This window comes from Rhinatrema bivittatum, chromosome 1 (genome assembly GCF_901001135.1).
Source record: "Rhinatrema bivittatum chromosome 1, aRhiBiv1.1, whole genome shotgun sequence".
Taxonomy (NCBI): domain Eukaryota; kingdom Metazoa; phylum Chordata; class Amphibia; order Gymnophiona; family Rhinatrematidae; genus Rhinatrema; species Rhinatrema bivittatum.
The window spans coordinates 421,550,851-421,572,462 of record NC_042615.1 but is presented as its reverse complement, the minus strand read 5'-3'; the positions used below and the strand labels follow the sequence as shown (position 1 = coordinate 421,572,462).

The window sequence follows — 21,612 nt, the reverse complement described above, 5'->3', positions numbered from 1 at the left end:
AGGAGGTGAGCAGCAAAGGTCGCAGACGCCTGCGACTGACGGGTGCAACAATTGGTTTGGTTTAGGATAATTTTGTTGGACAGCCGATTTCTGAAAGCCCATACAGCATACCTAATTGCCCGGAGCTCCAGGAAGTTAATTTAACATTGTGCTTCCTAGGTGGACCACAGACCTTGGGTGTGGAGCCCGTCAACATGAACACCCCACCCCAGGTTTGATGCATCCGTAGTGAGGACAATTTGGGTAGAGGGAGTTTGGAAAGATATTCCCTGTTCCAAATTTGAGAGAACCCACCACCAGAACAGGGAGTCCCAGAGAGATGGAGTGATGCGGATGCGAGCCTGGAGGTCCTGGGTGGCCTGGTGCCACTGTGACCCCAAGGTCCACTGGGCTTTGCGCATGTGTAAACGTGCCAAAGGAGTAACATGGACGGTTGCAGCCATGTGGCCCAACAGCCTCAACATGTACTGAGCTGACACCTGCTGGCTCTTTTGAAGCATCTCCACTATGGACGCCAAGGTGACCGCCCTGGAGCACGGCACCTGAGCAGTGTCTATCAGGGCTCCTATGAAGTCCAATTGAGGTGATTGGCTGAGATGGGACTTTGGGTAGTTGATGACAAACCCTAGTGACTCCAATACCTGGATGGTCAAGTGCAAAGACCAATCTGCCCCTGTCTGAGAGGAGATCTTGACCAGCCAATCGTCCAGGTAGGGGAAAACATGCACTCCCAGCCTGCAGAGGTACGCTCCCACCATGACCAGGCACTTTGTAAAGACACATGGGGCAGATATAAGTTTCAAAAATTAGTATCTGTACTTGTTTGGACTTGATAATGATTGGATAGAATGTTGAGTTCACATTCTATTAAGTACCGGATCCAAAATACTGAGATACCTATGTGAGACATACTTTGAGGCTTAAAAAAAAAAGTGCAGAATTGCGCTTTCGTTTGTTTTAAACTGTTGTGGTTTTATTTTGTTCCTAGTTTTGTGTAACTTTTGCAAGACAGGTGTATTTTCTGAGAGCTGTCTATGCAGAGTACTCTGTCAAAATCATGCGTTGATGCCCAAAGATTTCCCAAGTTTCTTGGACATCTAGGATGCACGCTAAATGGAGCTGGTGGCAGTAGAACACTTTAATCCATATTTAAGAGGTTGCAGTAAGTATAACAGGGAATCTTACCAAAACCCAGCCTGTGCTTTCATGTTTAGAAGGTCCTCCACGGACTTGGATGGCTACATTCACTCTGTCTCCAGGCAGCTCCTCCAGAAGTTTACTTCCTTTGGGAGACTCAGTAACCTTCATAAATTAAGAACATAACAATGTTTAAATGATTAATCAAAGTTTAGCAGCTGTCCTGGCTTCACATCAGCCACCAATCACAGGACCGAATTTTAAATATTACTGCAAATAAACAATGTTAGGGATCTGCAGGGCTAGTGCAAGGGAATTAGGCACCCTAGGCGAACCTTCAGCCTTGTGCCTCTTCACCCACCCCCACCCCAGATAGTTAAATAAATAAACTCTGCAATCATGATTCCCACTCTCATTCCTCCCAGAACAATCGTGAAAAAGCACATAATTGGACATTATATTTTTATTTGAAATAATTTTGTGGTAAGCAAAAACACATCAAACAAACAATGGCGCACATTTAACTCTTATGCACACCAGGACATAATTACAGTTATGATTAACCTACCCCCTTTTTTGTTCCTCCTTCCACTCCCCCACCCAGCACTAGTCACAAAAGCAATTTATTTCTTTTTTTTAATAATTAACAATTTTATAGAATCGGCGGTGCAGGTATGTCCTGCACCGAAGAACATAACACGGGTAGAGGGCGCGAGGAACTGGGAAAGAAGGGGGGGGGGAGTGTGTGGGGGTGAGAATTGCATGGAATCCTGGTATGGAAAAGGGGGAGTCAATGTCCGGAGGGGTCCTGTATTCAAACCGGGGTGCCTGATTGGCTGAGCCAGTTACTTACTGGCGCTGGGACTGCTGCAGGCTCATTGCTTGGGTTGGCTGCAGAGGTGGTAGGGTGCGCGGGCTTTCGTGGGTTTTAGCAGGCGGGCTCACTGTTCTCAGCTTTGGTGACAGGTCGCAGTTTGTTTAAAATAAAAAAATTAATAATAAAAGATAAAGCCCATCCCATTATCCCCAGCAGTCTCTGGTGCTTCGGCGTAGGTTAGCGTGTCAGACATGCTCCGGCGAGGTAGGGAGCTTGCAATCAGGCCTGGCTGTGCCGCAGGTGTTCCCCATGCTGGTAGTCATCAGCGGAGAGTGCTGGAGAAGGGGGCAATGGTCCTGGCATCTGCAGCGGCTGATGATCAGGCAAGTGAATCGGGCCGGGCCTACACTGGGGCCAGCTCTGGAGAGAGCGGCCCAGAAGCTGCGCCTTTTTCATGGTTCTCCCCTTTTCCCCCGGACTGCGAAGAGACCTTCCAACCCCTGGACCTGTCCCTTAACGCCTCGGGCAGGGAATTGCCAGCTTCCTCCAGGCCTGGGGCCAAGCCAAGCTCAGCCCTGGCTCCCTCCAGAGACAGGCCCGTGCATTCGGCGGCCCGGCAGAGTGAGGCTCTCAGGTCCAGTGGAGGCCCAGTGAGGGGTAAGGTCCTGATTGCTCATCCCAGCCGTCAAGGATGGGGGTCATCCGTTTCCCAGGCTAGGGGCTGCAGGGTTGGTAGGGTCGTTGCTCGTCATGCACCTGATGGGAGGAGGGATGGTTAGGTGGTGTGGGGGGGGCACGGGACAGATTGTGGGAGTGAAAAGTGTTACGGGGTCGACAGGACGGTGGGCCCAGGGGCGAGAATGTACTCGGCGGAGTTATCCTATGCGGGGACAGCACGGGTAGTGGGGGAAGAGGAAGGGCCCTTGCACGAGGCAGGCCCAGCGACCCCTCTAGCAGGCTGACCTGCGGGCTTGTTCGAGAACCCAGGAGGGACTGTGGGGGTGGTGGGAGCACGGGCTTTGGGGGCTGGACAGTGTGGGACGCTGGCAGCATGGGCGCTGCCTGTGCCACAGGGTCTGGGGGAATGGGATAAAATTGGGTGGGGATGCACCGGTACTGCAGGGGGTATTCTCGGGCGAGGACATCCTGTTTCAAAGCAAAAGGGGTGGGTTGGGTTGTGGGCAGATGGTTTTTCCTGCGGATTATGTTTGTGTCCCTGCAGAGGCGACGGATTGTGACAGGCCCAGTACATCACGACATGAAGCCTGGAGGGAGAGGGCAGATGAGGAGCAGCGTGTTCGATGGAGGACACGAGTTAATCGCCGGTAAGGTACATCGCTTGCCGTGATTGGCTGGTTGTTGTATACTGGGTACCACATACAGTATGGTTATGTAGTGACACAGAAGGGTAGTCTTATACGGCGAGTATATCCCAAACTCTATATTTTAACTGGAAAAGTTGGGGGTCGTCTTATATGCCCAGTCGTCTTATACACCGGAAAATACGGTACATAAGAATGTTTGTACGGCTACTAAGTTATTCTGTAAAAATAAGACGCCTATGCCTTATTTTGTTCCAGTCATTTGCTGTAAACTGGTGATATCTCGGATCGAATGTCGGTATATAAAAATAAATAAATAAAAAATAAATAGTGCCTGGGGAGGTCAGGAAAAGGCTGTCCACAGGAGCTGAACAGGGCCTCAGCGCAGAAATTGCTCCCTCTGAACTCCCAGCGGAGACTGGAGAATTCCAGAGATCTCTGTCTCCTGAGCCAGTCAGAGCACACAGTATTAGCAATCAGCTTTCTAGCCAATGGCACTGCAGGGTGTGCCAGTGTTACATGCACTCAGGGCTGCTTGGATGTATATACTGCTTAAAGCCACTCTCAGTCAAAGCAGCAAACAAAGCCTCTGCTTGAACTACAGGAAGAGGTCAAACACCACCTGCAGGCCAGCATTGCAGGAAATGAGCTCTTTGGGAAAAAGTGTTAAAGGGCAGAAAAATAAATTACAGAACATGCACACAACTGACTTTAGCATACCTTCCTCCATGTGATGACAGGGGTGGGGATGGCTTTCACCTCACATGACAGATACACTTGGGTACCAGTAACATTGTGAATCTTTTTGGGTATTACATTAAACACAGGCGCTGAAAAAAAGACAAACAAAAATATTAATGTATTCCACAGCAAAATCTGATCCTGTGTGCTGCATTGTTTTTAAAAAGAGCCTTTAATTTTAATATTGTGTGTCCATGGAGAATGCATTTATGAGTCTAATGTCCCCATGCCCAATTACCTTGTGGTGGTGTTCTTTGGTCCAGGACTAATCAGACAGGAGCCTCCCATTTGAGCGGGCTCTGTTGGTTCATGTGTGCTTGGTGCCTGGTGCCTACATGTGGGGAAGAAGATGCTAGTGGATGGGATTTCCCTCCCTTACGCCTAGGAAAACCCAAAAGAACAGATGGGACTGTAAACAGGGCTGGCAGTATTTATAAGGTTTATTACATTATGTGACTGTATATATATTTCTACAAGATATTAACCAGCACATTTAGCTACTTGCGGATATTGATTTGCTCAAGGTGCCACCATATAGTGTTTCTTTTAACCCAATACAGTTTCCCTCCCTTTTTCCTCTTTCCACCATGTGAAGAAATGCAACTAGGCCAGGGGGTACTGCAGGTCAAAAGTGGGGAGTCGGGGGGGGGGGGGGGGGAATCAGTTGAATTCTGACTGTTGCTACCATCTTCCCTACTCCACCACTCTACTGCTGGGTCCATACTATTGAGAGACCAAATTCCACCTCCCGATCTGCCGCTGGGGTCCATGCCCTACTGGGAGATCCTACTCCAACTTCTGATCTGCTGCTGGTGTCTGCATCCTTTTGGGGGACTTGACTTCATCTTCCAATCCATTACTGGGTCTGCACCCTTCTGGGGCATCTGCACCTTCCAATCAGTTAATGATATCCATGGTTTCTTGGGGGTTCCACCTCTGTCCAGCCAGTATCCTGATGCTTTTTTCCTTAGTATGAAGGATCTCCACTGCTTAGGTTTTCCACTTAACTAGGCTCATTGTTCATTGATTATAAATGTTAAAGACTCCAACTCAACTAAAATCCATAATAGCTTAATAGATTTCATCAGGAAAAGACCCAAGTGGTCAATCCAGTCTGCCCAGCAAGCTTTTTTTTATTCTATTCTTCACATAATTACTGTTTTGTATAGGCTACTCCTTTTTTCCATCTCCAGTCTTTAGCCAAGCATGTGCTTTTACCTAGAAGAAACTCAGCCATAAAACCAAAGCAAAGACAAGATTATATAAAAGAGGCCAAGTTCCCCCACACTACATAGTACTTTTTCCTGCTGGTCTTTCAATCAAATGCCCAGAGTGAGGATCTGTTTGTTTCATAAGAGTGTCTTTCAATACATTTCTAACACGCATCCTCTTTTAATCAAAATTCTACAATCTAGGACATTGTCAATATTTATTTGTGATGTGATATTTCACTGTAATTGAGAAGTAAATCAGGGGGTTGTCATATCCAAATCCTCTAACTAACCTACAGGTCTATCCAGTAAAGTGCGGCCGCGTTTACCCCGCTCCTAACCCGCGTTCTACTCACTTTCCGGCCGTGTTAGCCCTTCCTGTCATCCCCAATCCCCTTTAACCTACTCCTACCGCGTCCTAAAATCCCCGGGCAACCCCTTCCGCACGCGGCATGTATATTGCATGTAAACGAGCGAATTAGCTATTCCCTACCATCCAGTAACGCGCGCCCCGACTATCCCTTTTTTACCTTGCCGTTTTGCCGCGCGTTTAACCTGCTAACTTACCGCCTACCCCTACCCCTGCATTAGAGGCAGGGGTAAGGGTAGGCGGCAAACTTTCCCCCAGCCCCGGCTCTCCTGCCCTGGCCGCGTCCATGGGTGCCAGTCTCCGGGGCAGCCCCAGTCCTGAGCGGCCAATTGCACGCACAGGGGCCGCTTTCCCCCGTGCAGGCGTCCATCTTCGCCGGGAGCAGCGATCCGTTTCTGCTGATGGCCGTCTCCTCCGGAGGGCTGCAAAAAAAAGTAAGTCGCTTGGTCGCTTCACACTGCCAGTCCTCTCTCCCCTCCTCCCGGAGCAAGGCTGCTTTTCGCGTCTTGCCTCAGGAGGAGGGGAGAGGGACTGACCATCCCGAGCGTAGGATTGCCCGTCCTCTCTCCCCTCTGTCTCTTGCAACTTTTTTTTCGCTTTTGTTGCTTTGGGAGGAGGGGAGAAAGGGCTGACAATCCCGAGCGTCGGAGAACTGTCCACTTCCTGGTACCTGTCATTTCAAATGACAGGTACCAGGAAGTGACATTTGTACCACTTCCTGGTACCTGTCATTTCAAATGACAGGTACCAGGAAGTGACATTTGAAATGACAGATACCAGCGTGTCTGTGAAGCGTTAGGCCCGCGCACCCAGGTTACTGTATAGGCGCTGTAAAGCGCTCTATACAGTAAAATGGGTTGCGCGGGCCTAACGCTTCACGGATGCTTCTTAGACGCAGCTTGCATTAGCAAGCTATTTACATACAGGATTGAGCAGTAGGTGAGCTGCACTGTGCGTGCGGCAACCGCGGGTGCGCCGGGCTCTAACGCAGCTCTTCCTACCGCTCGTTACTGGATTGACCTGCTAAACTCTGACTCAAACCTCTTCAATAAGGTGTAATTGCCTTCACAGCAGGGGTCTGATAATCTGTTCATTCTTGCTCTGGCTTTACAGGGCTGGTAGCTGTGTTACACTGCCTTTTCCTATTGTAGTTCAATTTAATTTAATGTCAGTATGTTCTTTCTCTACCTGCCCCTGAATTGAAGGTAGGGAGAGAGAGAGAGAGCATGCTGACTTTGACCTTGATATAATAAGGCACACTCAGTAAGGTGCACAGTTTTACCCTGTGTTGTTATACATGTTTTATTTAAGTGCAAAATTTATTCCTGATGTAGCAAGGGGTTTTGTGTACAAAAACTGTGTGTGTACAGCTATATTTATTATTTTAAATCTTTTCTATACCGACGTTGGAGGTGACCGTCACAACGGTTTACATCGAGGCACATAAAAGTAATGATACTCTAATTTGTCCGTTTACAAAAGTGCCATAAGGTTCGGTAACATAGTTAGTGATCAACAATGTTAAATGTAATTAATCATGTCCATGTCTCTATCTCGGTTATGAATACAGAATTAACTTTAAAATTGTGACTTATCCTTTAAAAACTACACACTTAATGAATACAGCAGTGTGTATGGGTGTTATATTGCTCGTGCTTTGCCTGTCCCTGGTTTCTATTCTCCCATCTCTTTCTGAAAAGCTTGTTTAAAGAGCCAGGTTTTTAAACTTTTTCTAAAGGTTTTGCTGTCTCTTTGTAATCTTAAATCTAGGGGCATGGAGTTCCATAGTATGGGTCCTGACAGTGATTGTACTCTCTCTCGTACCTGTGTTAGTCTTGCAGTTTTGACTGATGGAATAGTTAGGAGTGCTTTGTTTGCTGACCTTAGGTTTCTGTTAGGGATGTGTACACGGAGGGCTGTATTTAACCAGTCTGCATGTTCGTTATGTATTAACTTATGTATGGTGCACAGTGTTTTGTATGTGCTATATGTGCTGCTTAGATCTCACACATGGAAATTCCAAGTAAATGAAGGCATTAACTATTACTTCCAAATATAGGCAGGTGTACCGGTTTAATTCTTGCTGTCTTAATGCTAGACATTTTACTTATGTTTTTCTGTGTACTAAGCCATTTCTTTGCATGCATTTTCTGTGTTAGTTTTTTTTTTGTGCATTTTCTAACTTCTGATCATTAGCATACCATTAGCTTATTGCATTGGAAGTTTTAAAAAACTTGTCTTGTGTGTTATGAAACTGTGTCCCATTGAAATGAACTGCAGCAGGAAGCAGGAGTGTAACACGAGCTGCCACACAAGGCTGAAAAGGTTATGGGACCCCTATGATATAGGTATGAGTCAAAGTTCCAGATTAGAGGATTTGCACATGACAGCCCCCTGACTCTTACTATTGAATTACACCTTCCAAACAACTAATGGCAAAGTCCTAAATCATAAACTGTAGCCAGAGGAGGAATTTGTGCTGGAAATGTATTGAAAGACAGAATTAGCAAATAAACAGATCCTCACCCTGACTGTTAAGGGGAGTCAAAATACTTGGGTATCTGGTTTTCAAAGTAGAAAAAAACCTAGAAGAGTTGGAAATGCTTATGGTAGTGCTTGGTTTTGGTTTAAAAGAGACTAAACATTTAAATAACATAAAGTTAGTGGCCAAAATGCAATTCTAAAAATGTATCATAAATTGCATTATGGCCATTTCAGGCATATCACTCAGCCTAACGACAGGAAAAAAGGTGTAGTTATTTCCGGCGTTAAAGCTGTGCAATATTGTCCTGCCTAACAGAATCTATATAAACAACAGAAGCTATAAACAACAGAAGCTCTTCCCAATGAGGAAGAAAGAAGCCTCAGGATGTGGGCTTTGCAGAGGGGGTGATGAGTGTCCACAAGGATGTTGATCTCAGAGGTTAATGGGGAGGAGGTGTTAGGTTCCAGAAGGAGGCAGACCCCAGTGGCTGATTGGAAAGTAGAGTTGAGTCACCCAGGAGGGTGTGGATCCCAGTGACTTATCAGGAGGTTGAGTTGGGTTTTCAAGAGGGTATGGACCCTGCAGCAGAGTGGGAGGCGGAGTTTGGTCCTCCAAGATGGCATGGACCCAACATCAGAGCAGAGATGGAGCTGAGGTGATGTCAACAGCAGTGAATGCAATAGGATCCCCCCTCCATAATGGCAGTACTCACCAGCCAAGTTCTTCACATGGGTGAGCTTTGAGTTATGGTGAGAAGGGAATAATGGGGAGGGTAATTGTATTGGATCAAAGGGAACACAAGAGGTTCTTTCTTTTCTATATGGTGATATATTGTGGAAACTAATACTCCTAAGTAGTTAAATGTGCAGTTTGATATCTTTTATAGTCATGTATTTTAATAAAGCTTGTATGTACTCATTTGTTTTTTGTGTTTTCCAGATATGAAAGGAAGGAAATACCTACCCACTAACACCTTCTTCCCCGGGTAGAAGTACCAGGTGCCAAGTATCCAACAACTGATGGAACTCACCTGAGGGGGCTCCTGCCAGATCAATCATGGACCCAGGAATGCAATTGCAAGTTAACCACATAAGGGCATACATGTAATATTCAATCCTACTTTGCACAGTTCAAAATTCCTGACTTAAATAGCTACTCAATGTCTGAGGAAGGCACAGATCATAATAATATTTAAGCACAATTTGATTTTTATGGAGGTAATTTTGTAAGACTGTGCATAAGTTAGCTGGCAAATATGTACATAAGTTATACAAATTTTCAAAGCGGATATATGAACATAAATCTGCTTTAAAAATTATCCTGGCAAAACTACAGACACACACAAATACATCTGCTAGTTGGTGCATGTCATTTTGCAGAAATAATGTATGTGCATAATTTTAAAACTAAAAAGTATGTATAAAAGTCCCAACCCTGTTTAGACTCCATACCCTGGAGTGTCCCCCATGCATGTGAAAGTATGCACATATAGTGTGTATGCACATAACCTTATATGCATATCAGTTTGCATAATTTCTAAATTGACATTTCTGTTGATTAAGGAAACTACTTCATCTGCGGAGGAAAGCTCCTTGGAAAATTACTCTCCTGATATACATATTTTTCTTCTTACCTACTACCAATTAACCTCATTAGCAGGAAAAATGATTTACTGTCTCTGGGCATTCATCTGTTCCTACAATAGATCCTACTGTAAGTAGTAGAGGAATAGCCAAGTGGTTTAGAGCAGTGGGTTATGATCTGAGGAGACCAGCGCTCAAGTCCCAATGTTGCTTCTTGTGACCTTGGGCAAGTCATTTTACCCTCCATTGCCTCAGGTACAAACTTATAGGGTATTTCATCAAAACGCATTATGGTGATCACAACATAATGCATGCGTTAAGAACAATAATGCATGGCGTGAATGCAAATTTTTTGGAGGGGCGGGATCAGGGAGGAGTATGGGCAGGACAATATTGCACAGCTTTAATGCCGGAAATAACTACACCTTTTTTCCTGTCGTTAGGCTGAGTGATATGCCTGAAATGGCCATAATGCAATTTGTGATAAATTTTTAGAATTGCATTTTGGCCATTTCTGGGCTGGGGGAGAGAGAGAGAGAGAACCTCTAGGGAGGGTCTCACAGTGTGCACCTATTTATATCCCTATAGGAGGGTCATCTAATAGGTCAAGGTGAGGTGTTGGTGGTGGGTTTAGGGTTTAGGGGCCAGTTCGCATTGTAGAGTGAGATGTGCGAACAGCACAATACAACTCAAGCTAGGGTGAGAGAACATAGTAGAAATTTAATCTTTCGAAGACTTTCCTCTCACCAAATGATGTCAAATCTTTACCAAGGTGAACTGTGCTGTTCGCGTATCTCACTCTACATGCGAAACTGGCCCCTAAACCACCACCAACACCTCACCTCAACCTATTAGATGGCCCTCCTATAGAGATATAAATACTTCATTACTATGAGGGCCTTGTAGATAGTTTCAGTCTCTTTCTCTAGATGTTGCAGTAAGTCTAAAATGTTCCTAACATGCCCCTTGTTATTAATGCGTTAATAACACATTTTGATGAACCTAGGGGTTAGATTGTAAGCTCCCCACAATACCTGAATGTAATCCACTTTGAAGTGCTGAAAAGCAGAATATAAAAAAATCTAAAAAAAAAAAAATCCTAGCACCAGAATACTGGGGTGCAGGGGAGGTTGCAGTTCATATGCATACTTCTCCCAGCTGCCTTGATGGATATCTCCAGGAGTCATCATAACCCACCTTGAGCTTGCATAAGGACATAAGAATATAAGATTTCCTATACTGGGTCAGACCAAAAGTTCATCAAGCCCAGTATCCTGTTTCCAACAGCGGCCAATCTAGGTTACAAGTTCCTGGCAGGATTCCAAAGGGTAGATAGATTCTAAGCTGCTTATCCCAGGGATAAGAAGTGGATTTCTGCAACTCCACCTTAATAATGGTTTATGGACCTTTTCTCCAGTATCTTGACTAAACCTTTTTTTAAACACAGCATCTATATCATTTTGATTACCTTTCTCTGTACCTTTTCTAATTCTGCTATATCTTTTTTTAGATGTGGTGACTAGTAGCCAATTAAAAGCAGAGAGGGAGATTTGAATCTCTGAATTTTTACTTAAATTGCCTGAACTGCTGGTGCCGCGCGCCTGCGTCGCGCGCCAAAGGAGCACAACAAAGGGGCTGGCCCCTTTGTGCGCCCCTTCGTGCAGCCACTGAGTTTGTGAAGAATTTAAACAAAATATACTAAAGGAAGGAAGGAAGAGAGGAAAGGGAAAGGAAAAAAAATCCTTTTTTTTTTTGGCTCATAACTCTAATTTCACAGTTATATCACCTCCTCAGTCACTCGGTACCCTCTCAACTATAGACACACTCCAGCAAGCTTCACTCGGACCTCTTTCATCCACAGACACACTCCAGCAAGCTTCTCTCGGACCTCTCTCAACCACAGACACACTCCAGCAAGCTTCACTCGGACCTCTTTCATCCACAGACACACTCCAGCAAGCTTCTCTCGGACCTCTCTCAACCACAGACACACTCCAGCAAGCTTCACTCGGACCTCTTTCATCCACAGACACACTCCAGCAAGCTTCTCTCGGACCTCTCTCAACCACAGACACACTCCAGCAAGCTTCACTTTGACCCAAATCCCTAACCTACTGACTAACTTCAGGACTACTATTTTTCTTCTCCTCCTTTCTTCAGTGGCTTTCCTTATCTGACCACGCTGCTACCAAAGACTTCCTGCTCGTCTAAAGTCTTTCCAATCTCTGGAACCTACAGCAATAAAAGAGCTTGTCCCTACTTCTCGCCTATTCACTCAGTACCATTAAATAATGCACCAATCAGAAATGTTATCTCGCCACATTCCCACTATAAAACACTTCAACGTGAATTATAAACGGCTAGATTTCTCCAACACTCTTCATTAACCAGAACATTAACACCTATTATGGTAGCACCTATCACTCAAATGTTAGGTCTAATAACTTTCTCCATCCTTCTATTAAATACACAATCTCTTCTAAAAAAGATCACCCTACTAAACAATATCCTCACAGATGAAAAGCCAGACATATGTGCGATCACTGAATCATGGCTAAAAAGACACTGACACAGCCATAATAAATCAACTTCCCACTGACACTTACAATGTTTTCTCCATTCCAAGGATCAAAAAGAAAGGTGGAGGTATTCTCCTGGCTGCCAAAAAGAAATTTAACCTTACAGTTCAAACTACTTCCCCTTCCTCCAAAATGGAGACTGGCCTTTTCAAATCTAAGGATCTTCAAATTTGCCTGATCTACTCCCCCCCCCCCCCAGCATACTTGAGAATAACCCATCTCTACTAACTGAATTTATTATCAAAAACCTTGATATTCACCTCCCAACAATTATTCTGGGGGATTTGAACCTACACTTTGATCGCATCCCTCTAACCCCAGCCTGTGAAACTTTACTGACCTCTCTTAATGCTCTAGGCTTTCAACAAGCTGTGACTAACCCGACTCATAAAGCTGGTCATACCCTTGATGTCATGTTTACTAACTCCCATATTGATACAAAACCTCCCCTCTGCACTCCCATTCCTTGGTCGGACCACTTTCGGATTGACACCTGCTTGTACAATTAAAACAATTACCATCTAATGTTCACAGCAAAAAAACCATCTACTTCCGAAAACAAGGTCAAACAGATGAAATTTATAATATGATATCAGAAGATCTCAAAAATTTAGATCTCACAGACGCTGAAACAGCTACCCTCTTCTTGGTTTAAAATTACTAGTAACATAGCAGAGAAACTCTGTCCTATTCAATCCAAGGAAATCAATTCCGAAAAATAATAAGGAAAAAACCTTGGTATACTCCCGAACTTAAAGCTATGAAAACGGAAGCTACGTAAGACAGAAAAAGAATGGCGCAGAAACCAAAATTCCATGACTTTATTAAATTCAACTCATTACTACACAAATATCGCCAAGCCACCGACCAAAACAAAAAAAGATTTTTATGCTTCCAGAATTCATCAATATCAATTCAACCCTCAAGCACTTTTCCAATATGTCAAAATCCTTGTTACTGCTCCAACTCACAACAATCTAAACAACAATGATGATTCAAAATGTGAGGAACTAGCTACATTCTTTTATAACAAAATACATTCTATTTTAACGCGATTTAATTCATTTCCTGCTCCTTTACACACCAACCAAGCTACATCAGCCACTCAAGATAAATTTGAAACAAGCTATCTAATCTTGAGATTACTACTGTATTGAAGTTGAGTCAATTCTAAAGAAAATGAAACCAGCTTTCCACCCCACTGACATATTACCTACTAAGACTCTTCTTACAATACGTTCTACAATAGCAAAACCTATTGCCAAAGATTCTTAACAAATCCATCACCACAGGCATAGTTCCTTCTATACTTAAACATGCTATCATTACTCCAATGATAGAAAAAATCTAACCTAGATTCATCTGATCCAGCAAACTTTCGTCCAGTATCAAACCTTCCCTTCCTCTCAAAGATTATGGAAAGAGTCATCAACAAACAACTAACTGATTATTTAGATGATCATCAAATGCTCTTTCCATCTCAATATGGGTTCAGAAAGTACCACAGCATGGAAACACTTTTGATATCACTTTCTGAGGTTGCTACTAAAGCTTTAGATGCTGGCAAATCATACCTCATCGCCCTTCTTGATATATCAGTTGCTTTCGACACGGTAAACCACAACACTCTTATTACCCGTCTATCTGAAATAGTATCTCGGGATCGGCTTTACTATGGTTTCAGTCATTCCTGAGCAATAGAATATACAGCGTTAGATGTGGACGAAGTGAATCCAAGCCAGAAACCTCTCTCAAGGAGTCCCCCAAGGATCTTCTCTCTCCTCCACATTGTTCAATGTTTACCTTACACCGCTATGCCGGCTACTCTCTAAATTGGGTCTTCAAACACTTCATCTACGCAGATGATGTTCAAATACTCATACCTATAACCAGCACAATCACAATGCACTGAGTACCTGGAAGGTAGCTTATTAGAAATTTAAAACAATCCTCACAGACAACCAATGGCTATAAATACCAATAAAACTGAACTTATCATAATTTCACCTCCAAAAAATACAATACTGATCAACTCTGATATTGCTCCAAAACAACTCCACTATTCACAACAAGTACGCAGCCTTGGTATCAATCATTGACAGCAATCTCACGTTTAAAACATTCATCGCGGATTACGGTAAAAAAATGGTTTCTTTAAGCTATTTACGCTTAACGGATTAAATCTCTATTATACCAATATGATTTCCGCACCAGTTTTTACAAGCAACTATTTTATCAAAGATTGATTACTGCCAATGCTCTGTTACTGGGTCTACCCAAAGCCACCATTCAACCTTTGCAAATGCTGCAAAATGCAGCTGCCCGCATTATCACCGACACAAGCCGCCATGATCACATCACTCCAGCTCTTCAGTCTTTGCACTGGCTACCTGTGGCTTACAGGATAATTTATAAATCTATGTCGCTGATACACCAAAGCCATTCAAAACAGAGAAATGCTCTGGTTTACAGATCAACTACAATTCAAAACGTCTTCCCGCCCAACGAGATTCCAGAATTTTAGCCAAACTAAATATCCCAGCACCCAATCTGACTAAACTCTCTAGTACAAAAGAACGATCTTTCATCATTGCTGGATCAACAATATGGAACACCATGCCCTCTGAATTACGCCAGGAACTCTGTCACAAAAAATTTAAACAAAACCTTAAAACCTGGCTATTTAAAAAAGCCTACTATCAATGATCTGAATCCTCAACTACTCTTCCTAACTGCCACAATCTCTCATATATTGCTGATATTCTATTAATAAAGTTATATACTGTATTGTTTTCGTTTAGTTACCTTGTTATATTGTAAAGCGCAATGCTGAATTACTGTTTGAATGTAAACCGAGGTGATGTTATTTACGTACCCCGGTATAGAAAAATCTATAAATAAATAAATAAATAAATAGTACTGCACACAATACTTAGATGAGGTCGCACCATGGAGCAATGCTAGGCATTACTAATAATTCCTAGCAATCTATTTGCTTTCTTAGCTGCTGCTGTACACTGAACAGAAGATTTCAACGTTATCAAGGATGACACTTAGATTCTTTTCCTGAATGGTGATTCCTAATATGGAACCTTGCATTATGTAGCTATAAGGGTTACTCTTCCCTAAGTATGTCACTTTGCACTTGTCCACATTAAATTTCATTTGCATTTGCATGCCCAGTCTCACAGTTTTACAATGTCCTCTTGCAATTTCTTGCAATCCTCTTGTGATTTAACAACTTTGAATAATTTTGTATCATTGGAAAATTTGATCACCTCACTCGATATTCCCATTTAAAAATGAATTGTTAAAAAGGAATGGTCCCAGAACAGATCCCTGGAGCACTCCACTGTTCACCTTTCTCCATTGAGAAAATGTACCATCTAGCCCTACTCTCTCTTTTCTATCTTTTAATCTATTGGCAATTCACAATAGGATGCTGTCCCATATCCCATGATTTTTTAATTTCCTAAGAAGTTTCTCATATGGGACTTTGTCAAATTCTTTCTGGAAATTCAGATACACAGTATCAACTGGTTCACCTTTATCCACATATTTATTTATGTCCTCAAAAAATGTAGTAGATTGGGGAAGCCATTCTTCCCTTGGCCTAATCCATGTTGGCTTTGACCCATTAAACGATGCCTATATATGTTCAGTAATTTTATTCTTTATGATAGTTTCAATCATTTTGCCTGGTCAGATTCACTGGTCTCTAGTTTCCTGGATCACATTAGATCCCTTTTTAAAAATTGGCGTTACATTGGCAACCCTCCTGTCTTCAGGTATCATAAACAATTTTAATAATAGTTTACAAATTACCAATAGCAGGTCCAATTTCATTTTTCAGTTCTTTCAGCACTCTGGGATGTATACCATCTGGTCCAGGTGATTTGCTACTCTCTAGTTTACTAATTTTCCTATTATATCTTCTAGGCATGCTGAGATTTGTTTCAGTTCCTCTGAATCATCAGCTTTGAATATCATTTCTGGGCCTGGCATGGGTATATCTCTTATATCTTCCTCAGTGAAGGCTACCACTCGATCTCTCAGAGTATGTGTTTCAGGTCCTAGTGGCTTCCAGAAAACCTTCCACTAAAAAGTCTTATGGACTGAAGTGGAGGAGATTTTTCAGTGTGGTGTGAGCGAAAGGCCCTAGATCCTTTCTTTTGCTCCCAACAAAAACTGCTTGATTACCTTCTATACCTATTGGAAGCTGGTTTGAAGACCAACTCCGTTAGGTGCCAATCGCACCTAGATGAACTCTATCACCATGGTGTAGATGGTATGCCCATCTCCATACAGCTCATAGTTGATGTTTCATGTGGGGATTGCTTCAATTGAAGCCTCCCCTAAGGCTTCCACTGTATCTTAAGACCTCAATGTGGTGTTAGCTCAGCTAATGAAAGCTCCCTTTGAGCTGCTGTGCTCCTATGACCTGAAGTACCTGACCTAATGGTGGTCACTTCAGCATGCAGGGTCAGAGAGCTCCAGGCCTTAGTGACTTATCCACCTTACACTAATTTTTTTCATGGTGGTCCTACATACGCACCCTAAGTTCCTGCCTAAGGTGGTGTTGGACTTTCATCTTAACCAGTCCATCGTCCTGCCAACGTTTTTTCCCAGACCCCATTTGCACCAAGGTAAACAGGCCCTGCACAGTTTGGACTGCAAAAGAGCCTTACCCTTCTATCTGGAGCAGACAAAAGCCCATAGACAGTCCACCCAACTTTTTGTTTATTTTAATAGGAATAAGTTGAGCATCGCTGTTGCCAAGCAGATGTTGCCAGTTGATTGGCAGACTGCATCTGCTTCTGTTATGCCCAAGTGAGATTGCATCTTGGGGACCATGTCAAGGCTCACTCTGTTCAAGCCATGGTGCCATTGGTGGCCCACTTGTGAATAGTTCCCTTGGAGGAGATCTGCTTAGCTGCGATGTAGAGATCTCTCCAAACATTCACATTGCATTATTGTTTGGATAGGGATGTCCAACATGACAGCAGGTTTGGCCAATCTGTCTTTTGGAATTTGTTTGAGGATTAGAACACAACTCTATTCCTGCTTAGGGCCCATTTTTGTTCAGGCTAACCCCTTCCTGTTACCAACAAAATTAGTTGTTGTTATGCCTGTTGGCACTTATTTTGGTGTTTTGTTAGTCCCCTTTTATGTTGGGAGGGCAGCCAGTAGCTAGGGATTCACCCATGTATGAGGACTGCCATACTGTTTGTCCTTGGAGAAAGTAGAGTTGTTTACTAGTAACAGGTATACTCCAAGGACAGCAGGATGTCAGTCCTCATGAAACCCGCCTGCCTCTCCACGGAGTTGGATTTCCACTACATGAGTTTTCTTCATGTGGACACATGATATATATCAAGCATGAGCATGCTCAATGAATCTCAATCAAAGTTCTAGAAACTTTGACTTAAGTTTTCCATGCTGGGCTCCTTCCAATGATGTCACCCATGTATGAGGCCGACATCCTGCTATCCTCGGAGAGCACCTGTTAGAGGAAAGTAAATCTGATTCATATCAGTTAATTTCATGAAGTGCACCCTAGTCCTCATACTATTTGAAAAGATAAATCACCATTATATTAATTTTATCATTTTATTATATCGCCTATGTTGTATGTTTACACTGATGCTATCTATCAAATTTTGGAATCTGCCTTGTAAAGTTTATTTGAATAGGTTGAATAGAAATGTACTAAATACATAAATTCCCTATTAACTTATTCCACTCCACATATAATTTTATAAACCTCTATCGTATCAAACTTCTCTTCTCCAGGCTTAATATTCGTAACCTATTTAGTCTTTCTTCATAAGGAAGCTGTTCTGTTCCCTTCATCCTTTTAGTTGCCCTTCTATGCACCCTTTTAAAAAAATTTCTTCTGGACTTCCTTCCTGGACCGAGCTCTGACATTTCTATCTGTCTCTGCCCTGTCTTCATCTTCTCTGGACATGAGCGTGAGATTGACTATTAAAGTGAACCTGCTGGCCCACCTGGTTTTGGCACTTACATATACCCTGAGCCTTTGCAAACTTGCCCATTATTCTCTTCCCTAGAAAACCATCACTATGTTAAGGTTTCCCATTGATAGCAGGGCTGAATTATCCATGCTGTATTGGAGAGCGTCGCGATCCCGAGTAGGCGGAGTTTCCTCAGTTAAGCACAGAGGTTTTTGACTCTGTGCGGCTGCGCGGTCGTGTTCCCACGCGATTCCCTTACCTCTTCAGTTTCTTTTTTTCCGCGAGCCAATCGCATGCGTGGTTAGTTTCCTCTTCACTTTTTTCCTGACAGGAAATTTTTTCGCCGAATTTCTTCGCAGTTTTTCTTCAAAATTTTTTCCCAGATGGCTCCGAAGCCTTCTGGGTTTAAATATTGTCAATGTGAAAAAATTGTGTCCATAACAGATGGACATAATTATTGCTATCTTAGGCCCGGATCACGACCAAGCGTCGTGCCATGACTGCGGAAGAATGTCACCATGGGCCCAACGACACCGGGCAGCAAAAATGGATCATCTACGGACAGAAAATGCGGCCCCACCATCGTCCGTACACTCTTCGCTGGGACCGGCGAAGAAGGGTAAGGCCCATTCAAAACGGGTTTCGTCTTTGGGCCCATCAGAAAATCGACTTCCGATTAGTACCGGGCCAGGGTCTTGCACACCCTTATAGCCCTTCAAAGAAGCCAGGGCTCTGGCAAGGGTACTATCTATAGAAGCCGGGGATATATCGACAGCTCAACTGCCGATTAAAAAATCTCACGGAGCGACGCACGGCACGTCTCGAATGCATGTATCGCAGCACGGTGCGTTGTTGAAACTGATCACATCTAAGAAGCATGAATCGGTGCATGAAGTATAGCCGGCGCAAGCTGTACCCACAGCTCAGAAGGTGGTACACGGCGCAGCCATGGTGCAAAGGTTGGCACACGGGGCAGCCACGGCGCAAAGGTCGGTGCATGGCGCATCTATGGCGCAAAGGATGGTGCACGGCGCATCTATGGCGCAAAAGTCGGTGCACGGCGCACCTACGGAGCAACAGTCGTCGCACAGAGCACCTAAGATACACAGGTCATCGCACGGCGCACCTAAAGCACAGAAGTCGACCTATGATACACCTACGGCGCAGAAGTTGAAGCAGAGCACTTTTCTGATGCAAAGGCCGGCTCTAACACAAAAATCGACACACAGCACATCAAAGGTAAAGACCTCAGTACAACAAGCACATGAGGTCTATAGCGAACACAGTTTGCAGATGGAGCATACTCCAAAGAAGAGAACAGAAGAGAACAGACATTGATAAGACAGGCTAAGAGAGAATTTGAAAAGAAGTTGGCTGTAGAGGCAAAAACTCACAGTAAAAACTTTTTTAAATATATCCGAAGCAGAAAACCTGTGAGGGAGTCAGTTGGACCGTTAGATGATCGAGGGGTTAAAGGGGCACTTAGAGAAGATCTCACAAGTCATACTCCAGAATAGACTTTTTTTTTTATTGGATAAGGGGCTATTGGGGAGGATTAAACAGTCATCTATTGGCAATATAACTTGGTCTGATCGTGCTCCGGTGTCCCTAGGACTGAGGGTGGATAGAGAATTGCCTAGAAGGACGTTTAGGTGGCTCAACAAAGATTTGTTTGCAAATAAATCCTTTACTACCGAACTTCTTGAAGCCATAGCTGATTATCTAAAGATTAATGAGATGGAGGATGTTAATCCTGTAGTACTCTGGGAAGGGCTAAAGGTAATGATTAGGGGCAAGCTGATATATAGGGCTATGTTTTTACAGAAGGAGAAGGGTAAAATCAGAGTGCAGCTCTTGGCCCAGCTTGGGAAACTGGAGATTAAGTGTAAGAGATGTGGAGACAATACTGACCTCTCTTTACTTGAAGCCATTCATCAAGAATTAAAAGCTTTAGATGTTGCTGAAGTAGCCTATAATTTGGACGAACGAAGCAGAAATGTTTTGAATTTGGCAACAAGGCTAGCCGATTATTGGCTAGATGTCTAAAGGAGCAACAATTGCTTAATCAGATTCTTAAAAAGACTCCTCCCTGTTCTTAATTTTATCTATTACAGTACACAAATCTCTAATAGGTTTGCCCAATTTTATGCTGAGCTGATTCAGCAGATACCACTATTAGAGAGGAAGACATAATAGCCTACCTTAATGACTTATCTCTTCCCTGTTTGCCTGAGGAGGCCAGGGCGCATCTGAGTGCTATGGTTTGGGAGGAAGAGGTTCTAGCAGTGATAGCAGAACTTCATCTCTCTAGCATGTCCTGATATTGCATTTACCCAGTCAATATTGGGGTAATTATATAATGTAAAACAGTTCTAAGCTGTATTGGAAACAAAACCATTCCTAAGCCATGTTTTCTATATGTTTACCACCATCCTCACATTAGCGCTTGTAATATAGTTAGTGTCCTGTTAAATGTTCTAAGTTATACTGTAAAAATAAGCAGCTCCTGTCTTATTTACTGTTCAGTTGTTATGTGAACCGATGTGATATCTTGATCAAATGTCGTTATACAAAAACAAATAAAATAAATAAATAATTGAAAACTCCCATTATTACTGCACTACCAATTTGGTTAGCTTCCCTAATTTCTCTTAGAATTTCGCTGTCGATCTCAACATCTTGGCCAGGTGGATGGTAATATACTCCTATCACTATACTCTTCCCCAACACACAAGGGATTTGCACTCATAAAGATACGATTGTGCATTTAGTCTCATGTGGTAGGTTTATCCTGTTGGACTCTATGCCATCCCGGACATAAAGCACCACACCACCTCCCAGATGCTTCTCTCTGTCATTGCGATATAATTTGTACCCCGGTATAGCAACCTCCCATTGGTTATCCTCCTTCCACCATATCTCTGAGATGCCAATTAGGGGTAAATTTTAAAAGCTACACGCGGGCGTCCATGTGTGCACGCTACCTGGTGCGCATGTTATAAAATTGGGGGTCAGCACACGCAAGGGGTGCACCCTGTGCGTGTCGAAGCTCGCTGCCTTCACCCATTCCCTCCCAGACTGCTCCAATTTCGGAGCGGCCTGGGAGGGAACTTCCTAACCCCCTAACCTATCCTCCCTTCCCCTTCCCCTAGCCCTCCCACCCCCTAGCCCTATCCTAACCCCCACCTTGACCTTTATCTTACTTCTTGCGCCTGCCTTTGGGCAGGCGCAAGTTGCGCACACGGCATCCTGCTGGCACGTGATCCTTCGACACAGCGGCAAATGGCTACTGTGCCAGAGGCCTCTGGCCCCGCCCCGCCCCCTCCTTGCCCCTTTTTCGAAACCCCGGGACTTAGACGCGTCCTGGGGCTTTACGTGCGTTGCTGGGCCTT

At 43.7% G+C, this 21,612-nt stretch overlaps 1 protein-coding gene across 1 annotated transcript in view; it reads right to left on the bottom strand.

Moving 5' to 3' along the window:
• Nucleotides 1-21,612, bottom strand: part of LOC115092491 (insulin-like growth factor-binding protein-like 1) — a 53,772-nt gene that overhangs the window by 15,107 nt on the left and 17,053 nt on the right. Inside the window, exons 2-3 of the mRNA XM_029603347.1 lie at nucleotides 3,997-4,106; nucleotides 1,186-1,302 (exon numbers count right to left, since the gene is read on the bottom strand). Coding sequence (XP_029459207.1) covers nucleotides 1,186-1,302; nucleotides 3,997-4,106 — 227 coding nt within the window. The remainder of the gene's footprint in view (nucleotides 1-1,185; nucleotides 1,303-3,996; nucleotides 4,107-21,612) is intronic.